The following is a 23,685-nucleotide window of genomic DNA, read 5'->3' as shown; positions in this document are numbered from 1 at the left end:
AACGTTGAGGTGATATCATCAATTCCCAAGCTGTGTGAGCTGCTATTTCTACTCCCCGAGCAGGACAAAGATGTTAACAAATTTTTGGTCTCATTTTCACTATTCTGCCTTAGAGCCACCGTGATTCCAGTTTATGCTTAATTTGATAAATATCACTTCAAAGCTGCTTTGCCTTGGCCAACGCGCACGGAGCTTGACTGCAATCAATATATGCTGGCAAGCCGCCTGGGCCCAATCTTGAACTTTACTTCCCGGCCCTTTGGGAGTGGACGATTAATATATAAAAAGACGACCAAATTGACGGGAGTAGTAGATAAGCAGTGCCATAGTCGTCATTCTCCAAAAATGTTTTCGCAATTCTCCTTTTCATTCCCTTCCATCAAAAACCTCTTCTCGTCAGTCACAGGTGATCCCAGCGCGATTAAAATAGATTCCGTCGAAATCCACGATGTCGAGACGGCAAAGGAAAAGCCTACCCGGGCGTTGAAACATCTGTTAAAGCTGAATCATGCCAATTATTCAATTCTCTATCATAACGACCGCTTCCATAATCATATGCCACATGTAAGATTGTCTGGAGGCTAATATCTAAAATGTTGATCCGGTGGGCGTATGGCTAATTACAGTCTTTTGCTATCAGTTGCTATCTTCAGCGTATTTATTTGGAAGTGATGCAGACCATCTGAACCGTCTTTACGAGATGGAGGCCAAGGTACTGGAGCCGTGGCGGGATTCGCCTGGAGAGATTACAGCGGACGACTGGAGGGATTTTTTGGGGAAGCCAGAGTAAGTACATAGGGTCACGGGCTATCTCCTGTTTTATATTTCCCTCCATGTTCGTAGGTATAACTGACTGCAACAGATATCAAAGAGCCTATCTCGACTTTTTCGAGGACGAGCTCGTCCATCATTCCTTTGACTGGAAAAAAGTTGCCGAGGTCTATCTTTATTCGGGCAATAAACCATTGATAAATTGTCTCGTTGCAGGCCGTAAGTTGGTCAAGTATAAATGTACACATGAATTAATCGCGCATTAACCTGACAATATTGAACAGTTGGACACCCACTCATCCATTTAGGATATGCCTATGAAATGTCGAGTCGAGATGTGGCTATTGAAAGTCTCGCAATGACAGCAACTTGTTACAACTACCTACACAAATATATAGACGATCCTTCCTACCTTGAACCGCCACCCACATACCAAACGGCTTCACCTTTGGAAATCTTACATAACATCCGTACAGACAAACGCTTCGATAACTTATTCGAAAAACCCGGCGGCGACAATCTGGAAACTGTCTTTGAAAACTATGAAGATGCAATTCTTGAACATTGGCGCGCATGGATGATCACCCCTGACCCTACCAAACAGCTTGAAATATCTCAGGAAGCCGCAGCAGCCATTTTTGTGGCCGCAGACACAGAAAAACACGACTTCTTCCTTGTTCACCTTCTTACCACTAGCCACGCAATGCGGATCCTCTTACCCTTCGTCCTAGGCAAATACCACGTCTCTCTCCTCCGGCAATGGTGGCTGATCGTCGTAGGCATTTACGTCGCACAGCTACGGCCCAAAATAGATCCTGACACGATTAAAAATTATAATACAAAGGGGCGGGGCTGGGACTGGATCGGTGGCCAAGCCGCCAGTGGTAAGTGGGCAGAAGAGACTCATTTCATCAAAGGAGTTCGGGCGCTCAACGAGGCCGCGAGGACTTGGGGTGATAGCGACGAATATTACATCAAGGCCGCAGTCAAGCTTGTTGATGAATTCAAAGGATTTGGAGGTTTTGGTGATTAGAGAGATTAATTCTCACGGGAGAACAAAGTGGGAGTTTTTGAGTGTGTGCGGGCTTCGACATACTAAATTGTCTGTTGTAGGTAATGTGGTCTTGACTTATTTTGGAAAAAGTAATAGTTGGTCGGAAATTTGTTAGTGTTGCATAATTTTGTATATGCGGACTTTGTACACAAATTGCCTAATAAGTGATTATTTCATGGACGCATACTCTGTACATTGCAAAATGTTGCCTTTAGTGCTGGTCAGCAGCAGCCCGATGATCATCGGCTCAGCTACCACTGTCAACTTACTGATGGATTATGGATTTATACAGCGTATGTCCTCCGTACAGTACTGTACATTTTAAGTGGGTATGGAGGATCCTTTTAAGCTGTAATACTGTTATCACTCAAGAATCTTCATTTCAGAGCAGTCTGAGACTTAGACTAGCTTTACTTAAACTGTAACTGATTTATTCAGATACAGCAGATATACCCAGGTGGCTGCAAAAAGAATATAATCATGTCTGATTCTTCTAAGATAGTTGGGCGTACGCTCTCTGTTATATACAAATAAACATGCCCATTGCAGTCATAGAAGGAGCGATCGCGGGGGCTATAATAGAAAAGAAGATAGTAGGGCCTAAGTGCGGGCGGAAGAAGGAAGGGAACGGCCCGAGGGTGGAGCGGAAGGTTAACTAAGGGGTGGAAGTCAAGAGGCTTCCGCCACAATACAGCTAAGGTCAGACTCTGTTAAAACAGAATCAGAACTAAATACAGTATCAGATATTCTGATGTAATAATTTTATTGATATTGTATTTATAAAAATTATACATATTCAATTTAAATTCTTTCCCCTATAGCTAACTAAACAGTATTAAAGTTTAGAATCATGATCTTATTCTCAATTTTACTTTATTATAACTTAAAGCTCAATACAAGATTATGTAATTAACTAGTAACTTAACTAGTTAAGTTAGTTAATGTGGGAGCCCTAGGCTTCCTAGTACGGACTAGCGCCCCGCACCAAGCATATATCACTCACTAGATAGCTATCAACAATACAATCACTCAGATGTTCAACAGGTTATAGCCCGGATAGCTTTTTTTTTCATTAAACCTTTCACAATCACTACTTTTTCTCTTATCTGAGGTATAAAATGTCTCGCGAGCTGCATCGCTGAACTGCAGAAGGAACCTGATAAAAAGCAACTGTTTTGAAAGCTTTGATCACGGGAAAAGATTGATTCAAAGAGAGAGTAAATAAATGTCTTCAAGAACACAAGCTACTGCAGGATTGTTGGATACACCTGCAAGCAACATGGATATGAATGAAGAATACAGGCAGGATACACCTACTCCCATGCTGAGAGGGAGTGAAATGGGATCTCAAACTGGAGGTCAAATGAATGAAAATGCCATGATTCGAATGATGATGGATTATATGGAGAAACAGGACAAATGAATGAAAATGCTCATACAAAAGCTAGGGAGCAACTCAAGCTCTCTGTCAACTACTCAGGACCCTATTAGTGAGTATTGAAAGAATGCCAAAGCCAAGCTGAAAGAAAAGCATGTAATCATTCTCAACAGATCTGTCAACTACTTGGAATGAAAGAGTTCAATCCTTGCAGATGCTCATCTTATTCAGGCAAAAGATGTTCTTATCAAGAGAGAAACAGTGTCTTCTACCACAGTGTCTCTGAATATTGAGCTTTGAAATCAGAAAAATGAGCTTCTCTATACCCAGATTTTCCAATCTTTGAATGCCACTGTACACGATTCTCTGAGATCATTGAATGAAGATGTCTATCTTGCTGTCACTATATGGAAGAATCTCACTCAACACTATGCTATATCTCACACAGAAGAACACCTTCTAACCACTAAAAAGATGAGAGATTTACATCTCAAGAACAGCGATTTCCACACCTATCTTGCAAATTTCCAAGATCTTAAGGCAAAGCTGATATCTCTGGGGAAAAACTGGGCTGAGTGTACCTATCATGATCTATTCATTCTAGGATTGAGAGATTGGCAACAGGAATTCATTAGAATGAAGCTGGATGAATTCTATACTACTAAACAGAGCCCTATTCAGAATCTGAACCTTGATGATTTGATGAATCAACTGGCCACGCGAGCCATCATCAACATGCCTGCTACTATCACTCATTCTTCCACTGTGAGCCCTGTCACTGAATGATTTGATAAACACCAGTGTCACTACTGCAACAATACTGGCCATATCATCAAATACTGCTGATTTAAGAACCTGAACCTCACAAATGCTGAATGGAAGAAGTGTAACAAGGAATGTATCAAGGCATTGAAGACAGTAAAGAATAAGAAGAATAAGGATAAAGATGATATTCTCATGAGCCAGTCAGACCATGAATTCTTTGCAGGAGTTTCCCTGAATGTCTATGAACTTATGAAGAATCAATCAAGTTATTCACAAGATGGATAAGAATATGATGAATATGATAGATGAATAAGATGAATTTAATTTCATATATCAGACCTAGTCCTAATGAGAAAACTAGATGCTGCTTTTTGTAATTAATTATTATTGCGGATTTGAATGATTTGAGAAAGATAGATAGGATAGCTGCACGGTAGCTAGTCTGAGGGGGGGTGTGAGAGCCCTAGGCTTCCTAGTACAGACTAGCGCCCTGCACCAAGCATATATCACTCACTAGATAGCTATCAACAATACAATCACTCAGACGTCCAACAGTTAACTAGTTATTATAAAACTTTTAAACAATGAAAAATTGAAATTTAATATAATATGTAATATTTCTTTATAGAACTCTATTAAATACATATTTTTATAAAATAAAAGTATGGTAAAAAATTCACAGTAATAACTTATAAGAAATGTATGAAATAATGAAATAATGAAATCAGATTAAATTAAATTAAATATAAAATTTATAATTCTTCATTAGTTTAGTAAGACTTATTAATAGTTAAAAAAAAGAGAGAGAGAAAGATAGAAGAGATTATACGCAGTAAGTACGAGATTGTAAAAGTAAGTTAATAAAAAGACTAGAGGTGAATGTGTGAGGTCAGGTGACTGCCACTAGCATGGTTAGCTGAGTCACCCGACGGGAAAACCTCCAACAAATCAACTCAGACGCGACATCAGAGATTCACTGTCACAAATGTGTAGTATCTGATAAGATTAACGCAAACAACTCGTCGAAGGATTATACAACAACACCAATACATCTTCGGGCTATTAGGTAACTCCCAGATTTATATTTGCCTCACACACCTCTTCCCAGCGGGGTCCAGCCATGCCATCCAGAATAGGATCAGGACCACTTCTCTATGCAGAGTTGCTGCCGAATATCCGCCAGATAACATTGCATGTGTCTTTTCCCGATTCCTCGTCTTTGGCCCAGAGTCCTACCACCCCCGATACCGCCGTGAATCTTGCTGGAGGCAAATGGTCCATATCTGTTTTGCCGTCTCGCTGCGCGGTTAGTCTCTCAAGCGCGGACACAATTCAAACGCTAAACCTGCCCGCGCGTGTTTCAGAAGCGGCACACACAATTGTCTCCACGCAGCCGACTCCTAATCCTTCTGGCACTGGGCATGGTGAACTACTGTTCCGACTGCCAGTTGATGTTGAGACGGGACCAGTAGTGGCTTCCCGGCCTGCAAATGACCTGGCTAGCCATGATAGATATGAAGTGCAGGTTCCATGGACTGCCAAGGATATGTGTGCTGAAACCCGCGTTCGATGCAGGCAGTGCAAGAACCTGCTTTTTATCCCGTCGAAAGAGGGAACGGTTATGTGGAAAGACTTACCCAGTCCTGACTGGGCTGAAATGATGGATTTATGGCATTGTCATAAACCTGATACGCATGCAGAGGATCATGGTGACGCAGCAACTGGTGCCGGACTGCACGCTCATGATGAGAATGAAATTGTCAAAGGATATGGTGCTGCCAACCAGGTCGTCTGCACTTCCGGGACAGCGTTGATTGATGTTTTATCCTTCGTGATGGCTGAAGGCGATTGTCAGGGATTAGAAAAGTCGGTAAGTTCGAAATTTCGTTCTTTTCTTCCTTTGTCTTTGTGGCTCCCATGAAAAATTACCGCAGCACAATATCTACATTCAAAATATGTCCGGTCATTGTGTTGCTCGTGAGCGTTCATTTCATGAAGCACATAACCGCAACATTTACAGGTTATTATGCGCTATCTGTTTTCATTCCTTGCTTCCTATCTGCCTATATCACTTCACCTTCGGGCTGCAAAGAAGGAGATAAGATTGCAACATGGACTTCTCCAAGATTCCATGTCCCACGATCTTGTTTCCGATACAACTGCCCAATATCAATTATCGACCGATAAAAATCGCTGGAATCCACCGCAAGTGGTTCCGCACCTCCGATTGCCTGGTACTTGCGCCAATAACAGCCCAGTTTATCGTGAGAAGGGGAGCTAAGGAATTTGGGGAAAGAAAGGGTCACACCAAGTGCAGGGCGCGGAAGAGAGAATCCTCATCAAGCTTTGATTCTACCGAATTAGGGGTTGGTAGATGGAATCCCTTCCCCTGCACTCGAGATAGTCCTTGATTCGCTCATTTTACTTCCTTCCTTCCTCGCTGTAGATACAGGCTTTTACTGGGGATAGATTCACAAGAGACTAGGAAGAGAGGAGGACTTAATCGATACATGAAAATCTCTATAGCCTGGAATGTATTTCGCCGCGGAATTTTGACTACTTACCCGGATCTCTTCCTGCCGTTTTCTGGCGATCTTAGAAAACGCTAGACGATGTCCGGTGGCAGTATTCGCTCCGAGGTTTTGTGGGTTTCGCGGGATATAACCTGAGGTACACACTCGCAGACACTGGTGCAGTATTGATGCGCAGATTGGAAAATAACAAATGATATTTCACAGACGTGATTCTTTGATGGATAAACCCGATATATTCCATGAAGGTTGTATTGGCTAATGCTCGTCCCTACGAAGTTAACCATTATTCTATACGAGCGTACTACCTTCCCTAATACCATTAGTTCTCTAATTTAGACATGAAACGTTCTTTCCACCTGTAAAGCGTATTTTCAACGGCGTATATGCTGACATGGACGTTATGGACCCCATTAGACATGCTCATCGTCGGCCACCGCTCTGCACATCGGAACCAGTGACCCCAAATCCCAACCCGTGGTAGATTTGTCGTGTTCTCGCTGCAGCGCCATAGTCGGAGAAGAATATCCGTCCTTATCTGGCCTGAGACTATACAAAGCAAATGTTTCTCTACTGCGAAAGCCCAAGGACGGGATCAATTCTGACAAGGATGCGTGGGAGACGTACCCAGTAGATATGATCGTGGGAACACAGTTGTTGGAGCTAGCTGAGAGGATCGGAGCGAGGAGATTCGCTGTCCATAGTACGGAATACGCAGGGGACGACCGTCGAGACAACAAGAGCGGCTTGCTGGTGAGCTTATTCTTATAATCTCATCGCACCTTCTCCCGCTGTGAACCAGATTTTTAAGCGGCAATGACGATCTACTAATTCGTTCCAATACGCAGCTTTGGGTGTTCAATCCAGATCTCCGCTATTCCAGTTTGCTTTCATACTCTACTACCGATGGAATCGTGTCTATCGCTTCCCAACGGGCTATGAAAATACTCTACCAAGAAGTCCCAGATATCCAGTTGATGCTCAATCCAGCGCAAGGGGTACCCTCGCCAACTGCGCTGGAAGATGTGAGCCTTCCTCCTAGCATATATGATGACATGAAACAGGCTCTTGAGAAAAGTAGGGAGACTCTGCCCATTTCCGCGCGCCAGTTTCGAGAGTGGCGGGTAGGCTTGTTTTCTCGGTACGAGGAAATAGGATGATCGGTGCCTGGGCGCCCAGCGTGACCTGTTTAACGATCGAGGAAACTCTCCTCCACATCCATGGTGCAAGAAGGCAAAGATTAGGAAAGTAGGGCATGCATTAAACTTTACAGTGACTGGTGACCAACTTCCTTATTGAGTTTGATGTCTGAAAGTATGGATGGGTATGACGCATTGAGTGATAGTCTCTGCGCTTGGCTCTTCCATCTCCTTAAGCGACTCGGATGCTCGCCAAGTTGTGCATTTTCCGTGCGCATATCACCAGATATCCACTTTTGATCATCTCTCTATTCTTTCTCTCTGTACAGTATCCTGCTGCTGTTAAAGTCACTGCATGTGTCCATTTCTTTGGGCTTGGTTTACGACGCCCTTGCCCCATATACTACAGCCGCATGGTTCCGCATTGAAGCAACTTATCTCATTCCCAAATCACCGTATTGACATTTTTATTCGTTTTGCATTTTCCCATGGATATTGACTACAATGATGGTTCCGACATCGAATGGTCCTACATGGAAGACATTGACGAACAGATGCCCGCTGTTACTAGCCTTAACAACAGCGACAATCACGATCCTTATAGTATGGATAAAAACATCATCTCCGATGACGACTCCCTCATGACCGATACTGTGGATGGCCGTAATGCTCAGGATGGTAGTGGACACAACGAAGAGGGCTGTTCGTCTACTCCTACGTTGGCATCCAGTCATGTTCCCCTTCCCACTTCATCCCCGATGCAAGTCCAAACCACTATTCCGATACCTCCCGGAAAACCTTCCTCTCTCGAATTTGTTTCTCCAAGTCATGGAGATAGCGACTATTCATATGAAATGGCAAGCACTTCGCCAACCTTGAGCCGCCCCAGGCTTCATCGCTCGCCGCCTCTTCAAACTACCGCCCCTAAACAGTGTGTCTCAAAAAATCCATTTGATGGTCGCTTCGCCGGGCATGCCAAGGACTTAAACGCTCAACATCTGACCACTGCCGGATCAAATCTGGACCACACAACATTCCCACTGTCTCTCCGCAATTATCCATTTCCTCCAAACCAGTCCGACGCTCGGAAATGCCCACGGGTGCATTCCCGTAGCCCAATTTCTGAACCACCGTCGACTTAAACGTCGATCAAGAAATAATAATTGTTTTATCGCGGTGATAAGGCCCCTTCATTTATGTAACTATATTTTTTTATCCCTCGAAATCATTGCGGCCAATATATTTTAAAACCCGTAGGAGCGAATTTGTCGCCCACTCCAATCAACAAATAGAGTGCATTTTGTGCAAATAAAGTTTTCAAAAAAGACAGTAGTTATGATTGTAACTAGTTATTTTAAAGACGTGGAATTGCAATTTCAAATGACTATTAAAGGCCAACTTGCTGAAACTACGTTTGCTGCTTCCAAGCGGAAGTGGGGCCTTTCATCCATGGTAGGGTAGGTTGTGCAGCAGAGCTTAAGCTTAATTGAGCCTCTTCCTAAATTTAACGACGGATCAGGAATTTATAAGACACCACACTTTGGTATAGACACCACCGCTAAAATCAATCAAGTTTAGCCAGGTAATTGAATTTCCATTAATTATTTACTATGTAAAAAACAGGAAATCTTATATGCATGCAGAAATCACTGTCTGTCTGCCTGCTTCTCATATCCACTGAATCTCTATGAGAATAGAGATTGTCAGCTGCTGGTCTCCCTACTGCCCGTGTCAATGACAGGGGCCACAGGATACAACTGATATGACTATCTTATGAGCTGAGTTTAAGAGGTTATTAATAGACTATTTTTCAAGAAATCCCTGCTTCAACTGATAAACTGCATTGTCTTTGATACACAGAAGACAGAACAGGCAGTTCTGAAGAATTCATGAGAGGATGAGAATAATGAGTGACATTCTTTGAATGGATGAGAATTATTTGAGATAGGGATAGTAGATACATATATTAATTAATGGAAAATCAATTACCAAGCTATTCCTTATATACACTACTGTAGTGGGGATGATAATGTTACGGAAGAGGCGGAGCTATGGAAGCATCGGACCCAGAGGATGAGCGGGAGAAAATGATATAAGTATAGGGGATCCGCTCATATGGTTACATCAAGAAAAAGGATTTTTAGAAGACAGTGCATGTGGAAGGACGAGAGCTTTGCAGGCATTCTATATTCGAGAATGTTCATTCTTAGAGAGAATTCTAGTTGCTTTATTATCGGAATATTGATTATTGATTTTGATTGTCGATCTTGAATTGTTTTCTCCATCCGCTAGCTACCGCGTAAGGTGTAGCACCCGTTCTCATCACAATACTAGTGGTGGGGTCTGTGTCCAAAGTGTGGTGTCTGTACTCCGTACGGAGTATATAAATCCCTAATCCATCGCAGAAGCCGCGTTTGATTGGAGTTACGTTACCCTTGATTCCGACCCAATCATCGCCGTGTTTAACAAGTAAATTCACGTGATTGTTTAGCAGCCTTGGCCTTTCGTTTTAAAGGAACGAGGCGCCAACAAGAGAGAACCGATAAACGCCGTTATTTGGTGGATCGCTTCCGCGACAACATTATATATTATTCCAGAAATCGGGAATCTCCTAACAGTCTGTCATACCTTGGCATATCAAAGGTTGTGCTTTGCTTGGTTTTTTTTTTCTTTTTTAACCTTTTTGCCGCAGCAAATGGACAGCCATTTAGCATGCGCGTGGATGGAGCGCAACCAATAGCATGGTATGGGGCCAACGATTCCCACTCCCGGGCGAACAGATGCTACATCTATTTTTGACTACGGATTATAGTCAGGTATACGACCACTCAGATGAATGTAACCCAGGCCTCCTGTCGGGGAATTTCACCGAATCTCGACTATCATGGCGAGAGGTTGCAGAAGAAGTGCCCAGAGCATATGCTTCCCCCACGATGCCCTCTTTTTATTTCCTGCTGGTCTTGTTCCAACATGCAAAGTCTTATCTCCAATGTTCGCGATTTCGGGATTTGGTTCATTGTTTACCATCCCATCTCAATTTTGTGCCGCTGTGATCGTCGGAGGCGAATTCACAAAAGGCCCGTGTGTCAGGAGTTGCTCGTTGCAGACGCCTCTCTCTCGTCGAGTGAACCAGCCTGATTTTACCTTACAAGTCCCAGAGCCGAGGTTCAGCCGCCTTCCGGCAGTCGACTGCCTTGATCTCTTCGCATCCCTATTGGCTCTGATCCATACCCAGCATGCGACGTTGCTCGGTGGGGAGTCGGCGTAACGGGTGAGATTTCGACTGTTGAGTCCTTATAATGAAGGAGCACTGCTCGTTTTCCTTGGCCCCTTGAAATTACTTCTTTTCTGTCTGAATAGGCCTTCACATTATTACTTGAAAATTAAATCGCCGAATCAGCTGATGTCTAGGTTTTGATTGTCTTCATCTTAAAACGAGAAATCCCTATTTCCTTGCAATCACGTTGGTTAGGAATATTATTTCATCGGCATAAATTTCAGCAATTTTTGGTTGCTTGTCTGCATTGCTGGAGGAAAAACTACATACGAAACTACATACGAAGCACGAACTGCTTTCGTCCCAACACTCTTTCTTCACCTCCACCCATGCCCGCCCCGCATGCAGCCTGACAGCTACTGACCGCTACGTATTGGGCATGAGAGGTAGTTATGTGATACAGGTTCTGAAATCATTTAAACCGAAAAATCTTCCTAACTTCGCTCCACTTCGCTCCCTTCCTCTCATCTGTGTGATTAACTATTTCCACTATCAACCTCCTAGCATGACAGCAGGACATATCTTCTCAAACGGTGTCTCAATCCAAGAAAATGCCGAAAACCCGGAACAGTTCATCGCATTGCGAGGTTGAAATATCTTAATCTTGTCCTTCGCTTCACCGATGACAGTTCATTTCGCCCTATTTGACCTGCAATGTGTCAACACCAAGGTATGGCTAGCGTAATTCAAAATTGATTATGCTTACTAGCCGGGATGCATCAACACTCTGTACCACATTCGTGACAAGATTTGCCAGGAATAACCCACGTTTCCTTACCACTCTCCGCGCACTTTGGGCACTGGACACCAGGCATCTTGAACAATACCGTTAGCTGCTACAATAGTGTCTACTTATCTGTTGCTTTGGGTCTCACCGGTGACATCTCATTCCTTCTAGCCGCCGAACCATACGACCACATCATGGACATGCCGGGTTTGAAAAATTGTAAGCCCATCTTTGGCTGAGTTGATTGGATTTAGAAACGCGATGAAATGCTCGTTCTTGAAGCTTTGCTACTTCTTGCTAATACATCATTGTTAATAGGGTGACGTTTGAAGGACGAGTGCAAGTGGATGACTCCTCCTAAATGAATTACTCACTTACTAAGGACAGGAGGAAAAAGTTTATAAGCGCACCACTGCTGGTTTATCTGCGTGTTTGGATGAAGGATTTGGGTGGTTCGCTTCACGGATTATTCACAATAGCCCAGGGGAGAATTGACGACTTATTTATGATGCGTCGACCGATTTTGAACCTTTCCTGAAGTCAATATGATCTCCCACGATCGACTAATATGTCATAAAGAAGTTGTCACATGGACAGGTAGCCTCCTTCACACTCCGGGTCCCTTGAAGCAAATGCGCGAGAACTGGTGGATCAGCAACATAAGGTCAAGCCAGTACCAACACATCTCGACGCAACCAGTTCGATTTGAGATACGGGTATGTCGAGGATAAGCCAATGATCACTGCTCTATTTGACTCTGATACGGTGGAAATCTGCTCAACACGATCGCATTTTCCAGCGTCTCCTAAAAGTATCATCCAGCAGGGTGGGGATCGTTCCAATAGTGCCTGATATACGCTGAATAAGGTGTTGATATTCTGTTTTGTTCAACATCAGAAAATAAATGGCGCCTAGTCCGTGTTATTGTATGCCACATTACCCCATCCCACTTGCGGAGAAAAGTTTATTTGATCATTTAACAAACATCAGCGTGATCAGCCATTCGTGTCCACTTTTCTTGAGAAAATTGGAGAATGGAAATACGTGCCAATTCTGCTGAAAGTACTACGGCCGAGATGGCGGATTTCGCCAGATGTTTGGTTATCTACAGACTGCGAACCAACACTGTGGAGCCAGACCAGATAGCCTTTCACTGGGTGGCTTCCCCGTAACTCCAGAATCAACCTGGACCGGAAATCTTTTACACCGCCTACCTGCACCGTGTCAATTCTATAATTCGTCGACAACATCCCACCTCGCAGCTCTTACAAATATTCATATAATTGGATTGGCCAGGTTGACACCATTTCGAAAAATCGAAATTACATGGCAACCCAGGGATAGTGCATCCCTATCAATCGAACGTGACGGGGAAAACGGCCGCGTGAGCAGAAAATTTGCCTACCAGGAGAAGTCCAGGTTTGCCATGGAGCTCATATTTCCATGAAACAGATTACCCGATTCGTCATTCACAAATAGCACGGCTGCATCTAGGCGGGATGCTTTCTGGGCGAGCCGATAAAAGTACGCGACTTTGATATCACAACTAACTGTGTTCTTTCGTCTCGGGCTGCAGCCAATCGATGGCCGATTTTAGAGCTATCCATCCGCCCCTCACGTTTGCAGCCAGCTAAGACCTGGGTTTCTTGAGCCAATTATTACTGCAAAGGAAGGCAGATCATTGCCATGACGAAACGGGAACATTGCCGATTTTTGGTTATTCCAACGGCTGCTCGTGCCACGTCTCCCACCTTCTACTGCCACTATGGTTTTCCGTACCATTTTAACATCTGGTTCTCACTCCTAATTGTTAGGACCATGAAGGCGACTCAACTTGAAGAACGTATTTCCGCTCATTGGGCACCTCTCTCAGGCGGACCGAAATCTAAAAGTTTGCTACCGGACAAGCCACTTATTTAATTTCCAGATGATAACTCCTCCAAACCGCCTTCGATAATCAAAGAGATGTCGTCCCCGCAGAACAACGTTTGGGCGATCATATCTCCAAGCTCATGGAACTGAACATTGACTGATGCTGGTCAACCAATGAGGTTACGAGGTTGAGCAGAAAAATGGACATGTCACAATTTGTTTTAGTATGCATGAACCATGCATGCTTAGGTACATACTTACATCGATCCGCGGGTTTTCAAGACTTGCTCATTCCCTATTTCCTTTGAAATTTTACAAAAAATATGAGAAGACGAAAATCATGTTAATTTACGCAACACCAATTAGCCCGACCACGAGAGCTATCACCCACATAACACAGCCGGCTGATCACCAATTTCATTATCTAACAACTTCATATGGCGCCAAATCCGAAGACAAGGTGGAACTTGCGGCTGAGGATACATTCTAAACTATGCACGGAAAAGTTAAAACGTTTATCAGATTGAATTGTCTCGGGCTGCATCAGATAAACTTTATTCATCCCGACACTGGAGTCTAAGAGAAACTCTCGGAAACCGATCTAAGTGAGAATTTGGTGGTCTAAGCGATTAATAGAGCACCATATGATGTTAAATAGGCCACTCAAGTATTTCTCCTGAAAGCTATGGTCATTTACTGCAGAGCATAACCTTTGCAGAATGCTCCAACCCTATATGCCGACTCGGTAGGCTGAAGAAGGAGTGCAGTGGACAAAGGGAAATGAAGTGCTTGTTTCATACAAAATTACCAAGAGGTTTTAGGTTATCTTTTTCGAGATTTTGACAAGCAGGACGCCTTGGGACAGCTTGCCCTTCGTGTCAAAAAGCCGTATAAATCGAAATCCTTGGCGCAGCCGATCGAGTCTGATGCAAGCCCACCCCGCTAGATCATCTCTTCCAAACTCGCGGTCCTTAACTTTGAACCTGTCAATTCACTTTTGTATTAGTGCCATGTTCCTGCAAGGAAGAGCGGGGATACACAATATGCATGAGGAATCACAATAACGAAAAGCAAAGCGATCAGCAGGTCCACGCAACCGCCCCCATTTACATGGTTTGGCATATGTGGACAGTTTTCTTCCGTGTTCCTTCCGACTTTTTTAAATGCGTGGTGTTTTCCCCCCTCTTTCCTACAAAAGCAATAACAAGAAATACACTTTTTGTCGATATCCCCTAATTGACGTGGCACTAATCGCCTTGATTGGGATATTCGGAACTATCAATGATGGTAGGAGGGATAGATCGACGTGGGGGGCAAGAAATCGAAATAACGCAGGATATATCAGAAAGTAATAAGGGGGGGAGGGGGGCAAGGGGGAAGAACTACGGAATGGACTAACCTCACAAAGCTCAGTTCCTCCAAGGTAACTGGTGCGTTTGGGAAATGCATCACTTGCCCTCCAAAGTCCGGATCTGAACCAACTCCAGCCTTGGTTTGCACTTTGTACTTTGCGGTACCCGTACCGCCTTTAACATTTTCGGTGGCGTGGATGTGATCCTTTAGTCGCTCAAGATAAAGTTGACATGCGACATAAGGGCGGAAGCTCTTGGCGTGTTCATCACCCACAGGGAGAGGAATGTTTTGCCCTGCAAGGACTTCGATCGATAAATCTAGGATGTGATACCGCGCAATATTTTGAAGGCTTTTTTCAGTTCGCCCTGCTGCTCCAATCCTCCATACCTTTCCTCTGTATGTCTCCGGCTTAAGAACCCAACCTCTATGCCCAGCAAACATTCCTTCGTTTATCATCATTCCCTTGTCACAGTTCTGCCAGTTTAATGCAACAATTTGAATTCCTTGTCTCCAGTGAAATGAGGGATCTAAATTAGACGAATTTACGCGCAGGCCGGACGGATATGTTCGCATCATATACTCTCGATTATGGTCAAAAAGAGCCTGGCGTTCATTATCATGGGCGTCCTTCACAGCGTTCTCTGAGAGGGAAAATATGTGGTTCAGGTGGGTTGCCTCTGTAGACATATTTTGGTAAGCCGATTCTTTCCTTTCTTATGCCAATGAGTGTAGTTCTCCCCCACTGCTCTTGATTGCTCTGAAACAGCGTGTGGCACACCCCTTGTTGGCAGTTACTAAAAATTTAACATTAATAACATACCTTGTTGCGAAAATTTACTAAAAGTGTATCCACGCGTGTAAATACCGAGTCGACTTAGAGCATGTAAAATCTTCGAAGGCTTTTTCTTGGCCTGAGCTGCTCTGCTGTTCTCTCCCCCATCAATACCTCCCACAGTGTCATCTTCAGCTACTGATCCTGACTTCTGTTTCCCAATTTCCGAGGGCACTCCAGGCATGTCTCCGGCTTTCGTTTGATCGGCCGCCGTCTCGGGTGGTGCCCATTTCACTTTGATCAAAATCTTGTTTCGCAGTTCTCCCGGGCTTGGCAAGTGTTCAATTTCACCCTTTTCCAGTTTAGCTTCGATATCAGCTGGAAGCTCAACGAGCATACCTTTCCATGCCTGCGTCATGATATCTACCATCACCTGTTGTTGCTCAAGACTTGCATGGACCTCTAGGCTCACGATGATTGGTAGATCGCTAGTGACGAATGCATAATCTCTAATTGCACAGCACACATCACGGAACGTTATTTCTTTCGTCAGAGTATAACCATGAAAAACGCGAGGTTCAAGCCGCAGGGGGGCAGATGACACTGCCGTTCCCGCAACTCCGGTTGCAGTTACCACGGTAGCTTCGGCAATGGCAGCTTGCGGCTGCGTTGTCGATCCTTTAGAAAGCCGGTCCAAGCGACTTGACAATGATGACAGGTTAAAACGGCCACTTTTCCTGTCCTTAGGACTCTTCTTCGCAATTTTCTGAGACGCTTTAGGCTCGCCACGGTCACTTTCTGAACCCGACGAGTCGGAGCTGTCCTCGGAATCCGGTTCACCATCCCACACATCAATTTCGAGACATCTACATCCTTTCAAAAGAACCTAGCAGGGGATATCATGTTAGCTCATAAGTGCGTCGTCAAACAGGAATTTCACCTTCAGGCTGAAACAATGTTATCCGTCGTCATTGTGAAGATGATATGCTCGGGGAACATTATCCATCCAATGACGCAACGAGTCCCCGGTTGTGAATAAAATCAAAGAACACCAAGTTCCCATACATCTCTGGGTATGAATGCTCGATTGGCCACTGGAGTTCTCCCAACGATTTCCCGAATTAACAATAGAGAATATGGGCAACCCATGAGCATTTCCGATTGTGGAGTAAAAATCTTGCTCTCCCCGGAAAAGTGCATCCGCCACTACGAATAACGACACACCACATACACCAAAACAAATTGCAATGTTGTTCTAACCAAGACCGAACTGGAAACAAGAAGGAACAATGATGGAAAAATCAAAGGTGGAGGGCAGACTTGAAAGTTGACATACATTTTTGTAAACCCTTGTGCTTGATTCGCTATACAGTTGATTGCCAGTGAGATAGGTATTGTGGCTCGAGCTAATAAAGTAATTGTTCATAGGCAACGACAGATCTTGTGGTTCAGGGGGCGCTTGAGCATACGCAGATGACATGTATCCCATAAAATCCTCATAAGTGCTGATACTATGTTGCTTCTGTGGAGGTTCGAGCTGGATGGCCTCAAGAAATGTTTCTTTATTGTTGGCCTGGCCCGTTGATTCGAAAATGTGCTTTAGATGACGCTTGATATGAGGGGAGAAGGCTGAAATTCTAGTGTCTTCAAGCGGTGACCCTGCACTAGATTTGGTAGGCGACGACATCGTGGGCAGGAAGCAGGATGTTAATCCAACGAGCAGTTGGCGTGCCTCAATGTGGCTTTCAGGCGCTGTGGCACAGAAATGGAAGAAGAGCGTGATACGATAATTTTTTGATGCAGCAGCACAATTAACAACGTAATCGATCGAATGATCTGTGGACAACCCCTTGTAGAACGCTGCAAGTTGTGGTTCGCTTTGTTGTATTCAAAGCGTGCAGCGATTGCGGGGTAGAAGTTTCAGGAGTAGCGTTGGCGGATAACTAATTTTCGGCGAATGGCTTGGCTGGATTAATGTCCCAAGGCGTGAAGGACCTAGCAACGCGGTATGCAAGTATGAAAAAAATGCAGCCAGAGCAAGCTTGACGAAGAGCATGGTAAGAAAAATAATACCTATGAAGTGAATTCGGCACGGTGTTAAATATATCAATTGTGAATAAAAACGTCGAGATTTTTGCTTCCCTACCTTCCCCACCAAATCACGACTAAGACGAGAAAAATATTCACAGAGACTCTTGCTCCAGAAGCGAACTTCCGGTCTATTGACGGGACATAGATATGCCCAGCTCACTTCTTCTCGTCAGAAATATCGGTCAGACAAACGTTGGGGATGATAAATCCACCAAGGGTGGGTTAATCTCTGCAAATCCAAAATGGTTCGATAATACATCAGGATGCGTCATCACCGACTAATTTGCGGACATTTCCTGGGAAAGTAAAAAAGCTGCACAGTAAGTGACAATGATTCTGGTAAAGCTCAATATAAAGGCATAGATACATACCGCAAATCTTAAAATACTATCCAACCCAGTTTCAGGAACACCGAATTTTATACGGGATCCCTGGCACATTCTCCGCATTCCTAGAAAGGAGTTGGATGAAGGAACGCCGAATCCTAGTCTCGGGAGCACATCTGCAACCAAAACCCCAATTACATACTTGAGCGAACCAAGAAAATCAAAATTCAATGAAAGAGGTAAAGATATTGTATTGAATGGAAATGAGAAGTGAAAAATAATGAATTCAAAAAATATCTTGCATTTTGACTCGATAAACTCCAGAGTTCTGAAAACAAAAGAAGAACTTAGGAACACACCTGTGCTTATGGAAGTTCGTCTGTTAGCACCAAACTCATATCAATCAGACTCTGGATGTTGGAAAAATTTTCACCTCTTAGAAATCTCAGGACTGGTGGTTTTCCACAACGAATTGCGTTGCCCGGGAGGAAAGCAGCGGCAGGAGGATTTGGCGTGTGACTGTGGATTAGATTTTAGAAGGCAATTTAAATTGCAAAGTGAGTGTCAGGGGCATTCCGCTATGAATAGGTGCGATGCGATGGATGCTCTTGGCCTTTCATGACGCATTTCAGCAGTATCGGCTAGATATTCCTCACAGGAGTGCTGCACGATACCATGATAATTTCGTCAGTAACTAGCAGGAAAGTTTCCACAATCATATTTTGATCGATATCCATCAGCTCTTCCTCGCGTTTGGCCCTATCTTGCGGGATTTACCAAACCTACTCACACTTTTTCAAGTTCTAAAAGATGGAAATCATTTCATAATATGATCAGCATCTTCCGGATAAAAGAGAACGGTGCCAGTGGCGGAATTCTATCAATCTATTATCAAGTTTAACTTGAGACGACCAATTGGTGTTCTCTTAAGGTGGGTGGCTCCTCCCAGAGAACCGCAATGGTGGTGAACCGTCGAAAGCTATGAGTGACTCCATACATTAAAGCGAAAGTCCAGTATTCATGCAGGCACACAGTCCACTAGCAAAGAATGTACCTGCAATTAGATGGGTAAGTTAATGTTTTCAGGAGAGGGGTGAAAAAAACAGCCTCTTCATCAGGCATGTAGTCAACCCACTGCTTCCACTTGTGAACGTTTGGATGCGAGTTCTGCCTTACCCAGCACACCAAATTAGTGGGTGGTAGTAAATTGAATCTACACTTCAATGGGACCAGCATCCGACTTCAAAAAGCAAGCTTACCCAGTAGAGTTGGGATTGAGACCGTTTGAATGTAAGGGCTTTACTCCCCTTACGAGCACACCCGGGAAGTTTCGAGAATTCTTGAGACCTAAAGGGCCCCTGGGAGTTTCGCAGATAACGTTTCCTGACACTGCACCCGCCAGGTCCGTCGAGCAAGAAAATCCAGCAATCCACAAGTCTCCAGGTATAAGTTTCGCAGGTTAGAAGACGAGGTGTGGTTGAAGTTGTCTCGTCACATGACCCTAGAAGATCCACAATAGAAAATCTGATAGAAGAGGTCCGGATAGTACTCCAGATTGCTAGGACAAATGCAACAATAATAGTGATCTTGCTCTCCTCGTCCGCGATGATACACTCTCTTCAATGGCTACTGGTCGAGAGAACTGAAGGTGAATGAATAACGCTCTCCAGCAAGGATTTTGAATTGGAATCAAGCACATAACCCTAATAAATACCTGATGGGTCAGTGTGCTAGCCACATGCATATCAGAAAAGAGCTCGTTAATTACGCAAGAAATGAAGATGTTATAAAAAAAATAATCAACTAAACAATGTAGGACAACCTGTTAATGCTATCCAAAATATCATGAAATCTAGGCCATCCAAAATATACCAGTCCGAAACCTGTATACCCAAACGCCGGGGATATACCATATCCTCACACACAAAGATGCAATAATGGAGATAGCTGAAATAACGGGGAAATGAAATGTTACCTAGAGTACGTCAACTTCAAGACGATGTAGATAATAAAATACACGCCAACGCGAGCTCACCTAGGCACAAAGCCTAAGTGGAATGCTTCGCAAAAGAAATAACGAAGATATGCGGGCATACAGCAATCTGCCCTAACAAGGATGTTTGAATTCATACAGGTAATCCACCCCATGTCTCGGCGCGTCGAAATAGAGAATTGTTCGGTGTAGGTTTATGGACCTTCAACCATTCACCATTGAAAGCGTTGATGAGCCAGTCACCAAGACCTACAAGGAAGGAAATTGGCTTAGTTAATACCGCAAATCGAACATAACTGTAATAGAACCCTAGAGTGAAACTTACGGTTGTAGACCATTTTATGCGCGTTATGAAAATATATGCTGTGGTCAGAGTCTGGAAAGACGTGGACATCGTAATTATCAACGTCGTCCAGGTCAAGTTTATCGAGGAGGGTCAGTGAGTTTTGGATATGCACATTATCATCGGCAGTTCCATGCATAAGAAGGAAACGAATATTGCTTGCTAAAGCGGTGGTGTTAGAAATAGCGGAGGTATCATAACCCCCTTGGTTGTGTTGAGGGGTACGCATATAGCGTTCGGTATAGATGGAATCTGAAATATGTTAGCTTAAGTAAGCCTAAGGGTACCAAAATGTTGCATACCATAATACCGCCAATCAGTCACCGGTGCTACTGCCATTCCGTACTGGAAAGTTCGTCCACCATCCTGCTCGAGCGTCTTCAGAGTCATAAAGCCTCCATAGCTCCAGCCCCAAATGGCCATCCGAGATTCATCAACGTATGGCTTTGCCGCCCATTTTTTGGCAGTCTCTATTTGATCTCGAGCTTCATAGTGCCCGAGGTTGCCTCGAATTATGCAACGTGCTTTCCGGCCAATGTGGCCAGTACCCCTGCCGTCTACTGTGACAACAATATACCCCAGGGTCGAAGCAACATAACTCTGGAAGTCGACACTGAACTTTTTGGACACTGTTTGTGACCCCGGTCCGCCATACAGATGGAAAAGGACGGGGTATTTCTTAGCCGGGTCAAAGTTTGGTGGGCGTCGTTCCATCACGGGTAGCGAGAAACCATCCACAGTGACATGTTGGTAAACCTTGGACTCCAGTGAAAACAGACGGAGCTTTCTAGATAAGTGGTCATTCTGCTCTATGATTGCTTCAAACGAGTTTTCATTTGCAGGAGTGTTTATAACTTTCTGCCACGGTACTTTTGGGCCTCTGTAATTTAACAAAGCGTAACCGGCGCCGTTTGAGAAGGAGACATCATAGTAGCTGCTTTCCGTCACATTCGTCAATGGCTGAAGTGAAGTCCCATCGAAATTTACGCTATAGATGTGTCGTTCCCAGGGTTCATTTCCGGCAACAACAAAATAGACCAACCCTCTCTTCAGGTCCACGCCAGACGGCGCATTCACGACCTCTGAGTGACCTTTTGTGAGCATAATAGGTTTAGGATTATCAAGCGGTGTAAAATAGGCTAGCTGATCGCGCCCTTCGTAGATGACCGTATCTATGTAGCCATCGTCAAGCCGGCCATGATCCGGGTCTGCAGGAATAAACCGCGTAGATTGTGTCGGCTCTACCCAACCGCCATCCAAAGCATTGACATCTTCTCTTCGGACAATCCTTCCGGTCCTCGATAGCACATCAATAATGGCAATGCTAAGAATATCGCTTTCTCGATTAGTTTCTCTGACAAGGGCCTTCCCATTCGAAGCCCAGAGAACCTCAATTATGAGGCGATCATCGTCGGCAAATTCACTTGTGACGTCCACTGAGAAGACTTCACCCTTCCCAACATCATAGAACTGGAGATCCACGATGGGGTTCGGGGCTCCAGCTTTGGGGTATTTGACTTCGCGCACTTCGGGATAGTTCTCCTCGCCAGGTTTGGGGTTCTCTCCACTTGGTCGGGATGCGAAATACTGTATAGGATAGTCTGGCACTGACGACTCATTGGTCCGAAGGAATGCAATATAGTCGCCATCAGATGCCCACCAAGTCGCACTGTTACCTGAAAATACTTCCTCCTCATAAACCCAGTCTGGAACTCCGTAAAACAAGTCAACGCCACCATCAGTGGTTATCGTTGCAACTTCATTTGAAGTTAATTTTCTAAGGAACATGTTATTGTCCCTTGTGAACACCACAGCATCAGACTGCGGAGACCAGGAAGCAAGCTGGATCCGCCGATCTGGAGCACCAGGATCGAGTGGCTGTCCCGTTTGAGTCTCCACATCGAACAACCAGTACTTCCCTGTAAACGAATGGCGCCAATTTTTCTGTTGATCAGATAGCACGAGTACTGTCTTTAAATCCGGACTCGGCCAAGCCTGCGCGGAATAGACAGTTTCTCGTCCCACTGTAAACATTTTCTTCTGCATCAAAACAATGGATTTCTTGGACGCCTTCGGGTCCTTGCGACCGACAATATCTTCCACTCGTAAGTAGGCCGTCGCACTGAGGTTATCCTTCTCAAGAATTAACCCATCCTCGCCATTTGGACCGGGGAACCACGATATAGAATGAGCACGCGGCGCCCATTCGCCCCCCAACACCTCATCCAACGTTATCCTATTCCCTCGCGCACCTCCACTTGATATGTTTTCCTCGGACGCGATGGACGTCTGGGGCGTGTCGTGACCCCTGAATAAAAAAATGACAAAGGCAAGAGACCATCCACCGACGCAGAGAAAGAGAAGAGCCCATAACACTATCTTAGTCGTTTTCTGTACCGTCTTCCCCCCAGACGGGATATAGTCTGCATCCTCGACATCATATTCCTCCTCGTTCCTGTATTGGTCATGGTCATCATCACGTTGATCCTTCTCGCCTAGCCTTGAATCTTGCGTGGAACCATTTATTCTATCAATGACGGCGAGGGACAACGAAGCGGTGGAAGAGGAATAATCGAACGAGTTTATCGAGTCACGGAATTCTATGCTGCCTCTTGTCAACGGCTCCCTTTCCTCGTCCCTGCTACCTCCTTTCTCCCCAGCCATTGTAGCGGCTGCTTTTCAGAAAAGTCGTGACTCCAAATTCTACCGAGGCATATCAGTGAGCGAAGGAGTGGGCAGCACAGTGAATCACCTCCAGATGCCTCTATGTAAAAGTAAATGGAAAGGAGTCGGATGTAGGGGACAAAGGGACTCACTCTTGTTATGCCCTGATGAAAGAAACTGAGTCTAGGCCATCCCAATGAGGAAAGGACATAACACCTGCCATTGGTGCGCCAATCACGTTTAGGTATTGCAGCAATTGGCACCGAACCTTATTATTTGCCAAGAAGCCAGTTTGCATAGTTGCGCAGACTAGTCTCATTTAATAATACAACAATAACTTTAATAATCTAGCGAAGGACAAAAGTTCAAAAATTATGATAAATATTGCACAAATAAAATATACACACGGAGCAAGGTATACCCCAGGGACAGATAATAATAATTGTAACTTAGTTGCTCGCCCCGTGTCATTGCTCTATCTCACATCCAGCCCTTCCATTTTACTTTTACGCTAGGCCAAGCATATGGTACAATCAGCAGCCTGCACGACTTGGAATAGTTGAACTCGGACGATGCAGAATTTTGATAAAAGAATATACGCTTCAATAAATATTCACAGGAAAACATAG

General features: G+C 44.4%; 8 protein-coding genes across 10 annotated transcripts; 6 read left to right on the top strand and 2 right to left on the bottom strand.

Moving 5' to 3' along the window:
* The first annotated feature begins 19 nt into the window (after positions 1-19).
* Positions 20-2,337, top strand: BDCG_08589 (MGS207 protein). The gene is made up of 4 exons (XM_045424375.1): positions 20-564; positions 641-786; positions 863-990; positions 1,056-2,337. The coding sequence occupies exons 1-4, from the start codon at positions 211-213 to the stop codon at positions 1,802-1,804; spliced, it is 1,377 nt and encodes a 458-aa protein (XP_045273101.1). The 5' UTR covers positions 20-210; the 3' UTR covers positions 1,805-2,337.
* Positions 2,338-3,050: 713 nt separating this feature from the next.
* BDCG_17819 (uncharacterized protein) lies at positions 3,051-3,299 on the top strand (the record flags this gene model as incomplete). Its single annotated transcript, XM_045426875.1, has 1 exon — positions 3,051-3,299. One exon carries the CDS (start codon positions 3,051-3,053, stop codon positions 3,246-3,248), a length of 198 nt encoding a protein of 65 aa, XP_045282611.1. The 3' UTR covers positions 3,249-3,299.
* A 378-nt stretch (positions 3,300-3,677) lies between these two features.
* BDCG_17818 (uncharacterized protein) lies at positions 3,678-4,253 on the top strand (the record flags this gene model as incomplete). The annotated part of the gene is made up of 2 exons (XM_045426874.1): positions 3,678-3,968; positions 4,056-4,253. The coding sequence occupies 2 exons, from the start codon at positions 3,678-3,680 to the stop codon at positions 4,251-4,253; spliced, it is 489 nt and encodes a 162-aa protein (XP_045282610.1).
* Positions 4,254-5,088: 835 nt separating this feature from the next.
* BDCG_08588 (uncharacterized protein) lies at positions 5,089-7,659 on the top strand (the record flags this gene model as incomplete). Its single annotated transcript, XM_045424374.1, has 3 exons — positions 5,089-5,838; positions 6,917-7,252; positions 7,348-7,659. 3 exons carry the CDS (start codon positions 5,089-5,091, stop codon positions 7,657-7,659), a joined length of 1,398 nt encoding a protein of 465 aa, XP_045273100.1.
* A 467-nt stretch (positions 7,660-8,126) lies between these two features.
* BDCG_08587 (uncharacterized protein) lies at positions 8,127-8,780 on the top strand (the record flags this gene model as incomplete). The annotated part of the gene is made up of 1 exon (XM_045424373.1): positions 8,127-8,780. One exon carries the CDS (start codon positions 8,127-8,129, stop codon positions 8,778-8,780), a length of 654 nt encoding a protein of 217 aa, XP_045273099.1.
* A 1,266-nt stretch (positions 8,781-10,046) lies between these two features.
* On the top strand, positions 10,047-18,781 carry BDCG_08586. Of its 3 annotated transcripts, none has more exons than XM_045424371.1 (3): positions 10,047-11,861; positions 11,961-15,560; positions 15,880-18,781. In XM_045424371.1, the coding sequence occupies exon 1, from the start codon at positions 10,523-10,525 to the stop codon at positions 10,904-10,906; it is 384 nt and encodes a 127-aa protein (XP_045282609.1). In that variant the 5' UTR covers positions 10,047-10,522; the 3' UTR covers positions 10,907-11,861; positions 11,961-15,560; positions 15,880-18,781. The 3 variants fall into 3 exon arrangements, with proteins under 3 accessions (XP_045282609.1, XP_045282608.1, XP_045273098.1); XM_045424370.1 differs by having other exon boundaries at positions 10,150-11,861; positions 11,961-16,981; positions 17,068-18,781; XM_045424372.1 differs by having other exon boundaries at positions 10,197-11,585; positions 11,814-11,861; positions 11,961-18,781.
* BDCG_08584 (phospholipase C) lies at positions 14,332-17,326 on the bottom strand (the record flags this gene model as incomplete). Its single annotated transcript, XM_045424369.1, has 4 exons — positions 14,332-14,497; positions 14,914-15,544; positions 15,688-16,525; positions 16,976-17,326. The coding sequence occupies 4 exons, from the start codon at positions 17,324-17,326 to the stop codon at positions 14,332-14,334; spliced, it is 1,986 nt and encodes a 661-aa protein (XP_045273097.1).
* Positions 18,782-20,182: 1,401 nt separating the features above from the next.
* On the bottom strand, positions 20,183-23,056 carry BDCG_08583 (dipeptidyl aminopeptidase; the record flags this gene model as incomplete). The annotated part of the gene is made up of 3 exons (XM_045424368.1): positions 20,183-20,298; positions 20,375-20,644; positions 20,695-23,056. 3 exons carry the CDS (start codon positions 23,054-23,056, stop codon positions 20,183-20,185), a joined length of 2,748 nt encoding a protein of 915 aa, XP_045273096.1.
* Between the last annotated feature and the right edge of the window lie 629 nt (positions 23,057-23,685).

This window comes from Blastomyces dermatitidis, assembly GCF_000003525.1.
Source record: "Blastomyces dermatitidis ER-3 genomic scaffold supercont1.11, whole genome shotgun sequence".
Classification (NCBI taxonomy): domain Eukaryota; kingdom Fungi; phylum Ascomycota; class Eurotiomycetes; order Onygenales; family Ajellomycetaceae; genus Blastomyces; species Blastomyces dermatitidis.
This window is presented reverse-complemented; position numbering and strand designations above follow the sequence as displayed.